Raw genomic sequence first — 6,544 nt, forward strand, 5'->3', positions numbered from 1 at the left:
TTGTGGTTGAACTTCATCTTTTCATAGAAAAGGATGGATAACCTTTTCTGCAGTCTCCCTGCTAACATAGTACCTCTCACAGAGCAGCTGGTACTCAGTAAAGGCCTAGGAAAGAGAATGCATTCACCTAACACTAGCTTTCATTTTAATTAGCTAACCAGATCAGGAGAATAAAACTAATACAGCAATCAAAATAATTTTATGCCATGTTCTTTCCCATTGCCTGGGTAATTCCTATTAGAATGCCATGGTATCTTAAAATATTTTAGAAATTAGACATACGTCATTCTCACTTATTTATAAAATATTAAAATAATGAAACGGAGCAACAGAAGTAGGTGCGTTGTTGACATTTATGATCTTAAAACTGTCCAGATAATGAGCCTTGGAGTACAAGTAGCAACATTTCATAACAAGAAAGCCTGAGTCACAGTCAGTACAGGAAGAATGGAATAGTTCACAGCTCCCTCTTTCCAGCTCTCAAATAAGGGAACAGTACGTAGACTCTGCCTGGCCTGATGTTGGATGGGAATGGCCAGTGTGCTGGAATGTGTGCTAGCCAGAGCATAGTACCATCTGTTGGGGGAACCTGGCCTAGGTCCTGTCTATCTCATCTTTCAAAGCATCTGCATACCTAGTTGGGTAGGATCTGGGATCCTGTTTAACGATGCTGGCAAAATGCTTTAATACTTTCATTTTGGTGGTTTCAGCATGTGCCCTCGGCCCCCACAGATACTCTCTGGTAGGAGGATCACTGCCTGGCACCTGTCTGCATTCTAGATATCCTTCCTGCACAAAATGTTCAGTTATAAGAACACCTGGGTCCCCATATATGAAATGATCTCTCCCTGCATACAGCCCCATGTTATTCAATATACGCCACAACTCCTGCTCGCTGGCACAATTGTCCTGTATAAAGATGATGCATAGCACGATGATTAGTAAGCCTATCTTTGGTACGCCTCGAAAACCATGAAGCATACCATCATAGGTGAGCCCGAGGGCATTGACAAGAGAGTAGGAGTGGACACGGGGATTTCTTTCTATTATTTCAAGGCCAAACGTCAGCCTCAAGCATTCAGATGCCTTAGTAAAGATGGCAGGGAAGTGATCCTCATAACCTCGGATGACCATATACAGAATCTCTGCCTTACATGTCTGCTGCTTTCTCCTATACTTAAGGATCAAGAAGAGAATTAAGTCAATTGTTTTACTATTGAGTATCTGCTGCCTAAGGATGTCTGGGTAAAACTCTATTTGGCTGCCAGAGGCCTCAACAGATGGTACCCCTGCAGTGGAAGGAAAGGAAGCTCTCTGAGCACCCTGGGATGAACCCAGTACATCTCCTGAGGTGCTGGCCTCTTCTTCGCCTGCCTCCAGGTCTCTTGTCTCCCTTTCAGAATGAGTGCTGTCCTGGTTGACATTCCGGCTGTTGTCGGGAGGATCCATGCTGGGTTTCTTTGGAAACAGATGCAGGAAAATGTGCAGCTGACAGGGATGAACTCACAGGTCTGAGAGAGAAAGGAAAGGAATGAGCAGACTCTGAAAGCTGTGCCTTGGGCAGCTCACAAAACCCCAGGTTACGGGATTTCACTTCGGGGATGCTCTAAGGCCAAGGGACAAAGTTCCAGCATGTGCCTCTGATGGCCTCAAGGAAGAATAGACATGGCTCCCCCTGTGCATTCCTCCTCTTGCCTGAGCTAAATTCTCAGAGCAAGTTTCTGTGACTCAGAAGTGAAGCAGAAGGTAGCGAGGGCACCTTCCACCCGTTATACCTGTTCAGGAGTCACTTAAAGAAGTAGCTCAATTCAGTGTGGTTCATTTGTGCTAAAACAGTACACCAGCCCGATTCTCACCTTGAAGGATGGTTAGGTCTACCAGGTTCCACGCATGTTTACTGTCCAGGTTCTTAAGGCAAGAGGCTATTCTGTGAGAAAGACAGAACAGGAGAGGGGAAGGAATCCACCCCAAATGCCTTCGTTAGTGAGGACTCTATGGAGGAAGGGACTCTCAACTCCCACCATGTGTCCTCACAGACCTGACTTTCCCTCACAGACCAGAAGCAGGCCCTTCAGCCCCTTTTATCCTCCTGCCTGGAACCAAGGCAGGGGGCTTTGAACAGACCTGCTCTGGACTGTTGGTGTGACAGTGCCTCGGGAAAGTCTCTTGAGGAGCCACTGCTCTGGAATGGAGACTCTTGCAGCCAACCCCTGGGATCCTCTCCTGAAACTTCCCAGGTGCCTATTTAACCAAGAACGGTGTTCAAAGGAGGACTCCCACTCTGGTGAAGTTCCACACTCTGAGATCCTGTAATCCTCTCAGGAGAACTGAGCCTCTAACAGAGTCTATCACTCCCTGTGCGGGATCTGCAGAGATGGCTACCTGTCCTGGGCTCATTTCTGCTGAGATAAGCATTCCCAAAGTCCAACTGAGTGGCATCTTAGCTCTCCGTCTTGACATCCCTGCTTTTCGTGCAGGGCATGGGCAGTACCCCCCCTCCCCCGCCCCCACACACTCTCAGGGCTCTCCAGGCATTGGAACCAGGGCATACATGCTTTATGAAGTCTTCTGTTTGGGGAGCGGGGTCCTCTTCACATGTTCGTTTTTGACCATGATAGCTTACCTGGATTCCTGGTCAAAACTGATACCTCCTTTGATGCAGATGACAGGTACCTTCTGGGCTCCGGCTGTACTCCAGACTTGACAGGCTCACATTTCTGAGAGAGGAGACAGGAGTCAGGATGTATTGCGTCTGGATCTACCTGAACACGGGCTTCTCAAGACTGGCAAAGGCCCTGCATTTTCTTGCAGAGTCTCCACACACCTCTTCCAGACTCTCAGTTCTATTTTTTCAAGCCCAAGCTACCTCTGAGCACAAACTTACCACTGAAACCACGAGTCAGAGAGGACCTCTTTGGTCTACAGTGGCCCTCCCACTAACATTCTGTGCTACAGAGCTGGAACCTTTTGCACAACTTTTATCAGAGGTTTACTGCTCCTCCTTGGTTGTCCTAGTTCCTACCCCTAGTTACCTGACGTCTTACTCCCAGGATAAACAGTTTTCCTCATTCTCATACTACAGGCTGAAGCAAAGGCATACTGCGTCAGTCTAACCTCCTTAAGGCCTCCCAGGACACAAGGGGATATAAAGGCCTACCTGTGCTCTGAATGCCAAGGATGCTACTATTTTTTAACTTGGGCCATACTAGATATCAGGCTGCATTAATTCAGAACCCACTAGCTGTCACCTTTCCTCTGAGAGACTGGCCCTCCCCTTCTGGAACTTCTCTCTCTCTTTTTTTAAATTTATTTATTTTGGGTTATTTTTAATTGGTTATTTTATTTATTTACATTTCAAGTGTTATCCCCCTTCCCAGTTTCCCCTCCACAAACCCCCTATCCCTTCCATCCTCCCCCTGCCTCTATGAGGGCGTTCCTGCACCCACTCACCTACCCACCTCACTACCCTAGGCCTTCACAGGACCAAGTGCCTCGCTTCCCATTCTCTCTCAATATACAGTTGTAACACTTTAAGAGGTTCACCATCAGTGTTTCATTTAAAATGGTCTTTCAGGGACCTGGGAATGTTCTATACACCCTGTATACAAAACGCAACTGCAAACTAAAAATGACAGGGAAAAAAAAAAGAATGGGAAGGGGCTTATCCCAACAAGTGGGCACTCAGGCGTCCAATAAGCAGCAAGAACCTAAAGCCTTGGCTCTCACACGGTCAAATCCTAGGCGATAGATGCGGAAGCCTGGGAAGGGTTAACACCTCAAGTCAGCCTAAGTCTGTTTGTTTAACTGTCAAAAGAACACAACTGCAGCTTGATTGTTCCGGACTTTCTATCTCTCTAGTGTCTGGCTTGGGCCTCTCGTCTTTCTTAAACTCCAAGATGTTTCCACGCCTGAGCCCCAGATGAGGGTGTGGCGTAGACCTATTCTCCAAAGTACACAGTAATGGGACTACCATTCGGTTGTGTCCTAGATAGAATGGGGCTTCTACTGTCCTCTTGCGTGCCACAAATACCACGAATGCGAAGCGGCTGTTATGGATAACCTAACTTCTAAAAACCACTCCTTTTTCTTTGTTTCCATAGTAAGTAGCTAGGCAAAGGGCTGATTCTGTCAAATGGGCCCATTTGGTGCTGTTTTCTCGACCTTGTTACAGCTAAAACACTGTGGGACTTGTCTCCGGAATGTGCCCACTGGACCCGGTGGCCGTTGGACCTGTGAAATCGGCTCCCAGCAAGTCACTTATACTATTAAGTCCCTCTAACGTTAACCAGTGTCAACACTGGACTATCCTATGCTAAAACCCATCAACATTCTATCCCGAAAAGGGCCTTTGACAACCCTAAAAATCACTTACCTGGACTCAGAATGTGTGGCATAAACCGGCACCCTGATGGCTGCTCCTAACGGCCGGCCTGAGTCCCCGGATGCAGGACCGCTTACGTCACAAATGGCTCTGACAATCTCAATTTCCCGGATGCAGGAAGAGCGGCCTGGCTGTTTCCTTTCAGGTACTTCCCAAAATGGCTCCAAGGCCCCCAAGTTCCCGGATGCCTGTGCGAACATGGATTCCGTTGTAGATGGTGAAGCAGAGGCTTGAGGGGCCTTAGTCCCACATTCACACTCAACTTTGCTGTAGGACCCTCAACAAGATACAAACTAGCTGACTCTAGACTTGTGTGCTTGGGCTCTGAAGCCCTGATTTGCATATTGACCAAGAAAGTCATTTGTCCCCTCTTCTCTGGGAACCTCTAAGATAGACCCCGTGGACTGATTTCCACAGACTGGAGGGAGGGGAAGGTGCCCATTTCTGCAAGACCACATATGAGGAAGCACACTCCACACTGACTGAACTATGTATTCTTGGGGTCCCTCTAACCACAGCCAAGCTTCCATAGTCCACTCTCGGGACCTACTTTCTTCTGCTATATAGGCAGCCCATCCCTCGGGGAAAGACCAAACACGGTGCCTTCCAGAGTGCCTGCCAGGGAAGTGTAATGTGGACCCCACTTGTTTCTGGGGCTGACCTCAGGAACCAGCTGCCTCATTTGGTGACCAGCGCTCCTGCAAGGTCCATTTCTTTCCTTCTTAAGCACTTGCCTCCACTCAGGAAGCACGGCAAGGTCCTCTCCCTTCCGGAAACGTCACAAGATGGTTCTTAGTTTCCCAGGAACCAGGATTTGGATGCTAAAAGGTGGGGGGAGGGGCAGTCAGGGTCACAGAATGGTCCCCAAATCATGGATGAGTTTGGGGATAGAAAAATCTCCACAGGGCTCATCCTGACAAGATAGCCCCCAGTAGGTGCAGGGACATCTGCATGGATAGTGCTGGATCAAACAAGGCCTGTGTATCTGGTCTGGGGCTTCCATAATCCACTCCCTGTTCCCATCTTGTCCCTGAAATAGACCAGGCCCTATCTATAGCTATTCAGGAAATCTCAGAAATTGTCATCTGTGTGCAGAGTCCTGGGATGCACAATGGAGCTGGGGACACAGTCATGCCTAAGGGTTACAACCTCATTCCAGGCTTACCTCAGGGGAGCAGCTTCATTCATTTCAGTCCCTCTATGTGGATCAGACTATCTGCAGACAACAGGGAGCCATCACCTCGACTCCAGGAGACTGTGGCACTGTCAAACAATCAAGGAAGCCAGTGCCTGGCTCCTACAGACTCCCCGAACCCAGAGGGGCCACAAGTGTGATGTATACAACCCCAGTCTGTTGCCACTCTGGGAAGGTCCATGGTTTGCTGAACCTCTACCTGGAGTGAGGCTTCCTCGGACCACCCTCCAGCTCTCAGCCTGACTCTGAAGGGACTCAGGCCCTCTGCACACTAGGGGCCACAGTCCATGTATGAAGAGGTAAGCTGTGGGGTGTGGGGGGAGAGGCTCACACCTACCTGTAACTCCATTAGTTAAAATGTCTGCACAACATAGGGACCGCTGGGTTAGATGAGGTCACCCTGTGCATATTAGGGGCACTTTTGTCTCCTTCAGGTGTCCACATGACTTCTGGAAAGGCCCAGGCCCTTCCTTTTTCACACAACTCAAGTGGAGATCTTAGATGAGTGCTTTCCTTCTCTCATCCGACGAGGCCCAGTTCAGTGACTGTAACATCTGAAAACCTGCCCAGAGCCATTGTGGCCTGACAGCTGTAGAACAGGCTGTTCTGAGGTATCCTGTGTGTTCTCAAATTGCCTCCACCTTAGCTCCAGTTAAGATATAGACCCTATGCTCTATGAACTTTAGTCTTCATGGTCAAGACCCTCCCTCCCAGCACTCTCTTTCTGCTGAACTGGAAGAGTGCCTCATTCCTACTGGGCTGTGCCCTGTGTGCACAGGACTGACAAAAGAGGCAGTTGCTGCATTATGGGGATCCTCTGTGTGTGTGAATGTCTACCCTCAGCTTCAATTTTCAAGCCCTTCCTTATTTTCCTCACTTCCTGGAACCCTGCTGGACTTTATTCCAAAGTAATAGACTCCATTACCCTTTAAGGGGCCCCCTGTACAACTGCAGGTCAAAATGTCTAA

The 6,544-nt window shown here is 48.6% G+C and overlaps 1 protein-coding gene and 1 long non-coding RNA gene across 5 annotated transcripts; one reads left to right on the forward strand and one right to left on the reverse strand.

Moving 5' to 3' along the window:
• Nucleotides 1-334: 334 nt before the first annotated feature.
• Nucleotides 335-5,144, reverse strand: 1700080O16Rik (RIKEN cDNA 1700080O16 gene). Of its 4 annotated transcripts, XM_006541552.4 has the most exons (6): nt 5,043-5,144; nt 4,373-4,569; nt 2,624-2,717; nt 2,125-2,241; nt 1,857-1,927; nt 335-1,511 (listed from the first exon to the last, which is right to left on the reverse strand). In XM_006541552.4, the coding sequence occupies exon 6, from the start codon at nt 1,447-1,449 to the stop codon at nt 595-597; it is 855 nt and encodes a 284-aa protein (XP_006541615.1). In that variant the 5' UTR covers nt 1,450-1,511; nt 1,857-1,927; nt 2,125-2,241; nt 2,624-2,717; nt 4,373-4,569; nt 5,043-5,144; the 3' UTR covers nt 335-594. The 4 variants fall into 4 exon arrangements, with proteins under 4 accessions (XP_006541615.1, XP_030107373.1, XP_006541614.1 ...); XM_030251513.1 differs by lacking the exon at nt 2,125-2,241 and having other exon boundaries at nt 2,552-2,717; nt 5,043-5,142; XM_006541551.4 differs by lacking the exon at nt 2,125-2,241 and having other exon boundaries at nt 5,043-5,141.
• On the forward strand, nt 4,496-6,342 carry Gm35790. Its single transcript, XR_391682.1, has 3 exons — nt 4,496-4,526; nt 5,541-5,875; nt 6,011-6,342. It is a non-coding gene; the product is annotated as a predicted gene, 35790 (long non-coding RNA).
• The last annotated feature ends 202 nt before the right edge of the window (nt 6,343-6,544 follow it).

This window comes from Mus musculus, chromosome X (genome assembly GCF_000001635.26).
Source record: "Mus musculus strain C57BL/6J chromosome X, GRCm38.p6 C57BL/6J".
NCBI classification, from domain to species: Eukaryota; Metazoa; Chordata; class Mammalia; order Rodentia; family Muridae; genus Mus; species Mus musculus.

Bases quoted from the DNA above. Each gene is read 5' to 3' on its own strand.
- 1700080O16Rik (XM_006541552.4), bottom strand. From the start codon at position 1,449: ATGGATCCTCCCGACAACAGCCGGAATGTCAACCAGGACAGCACTCAT.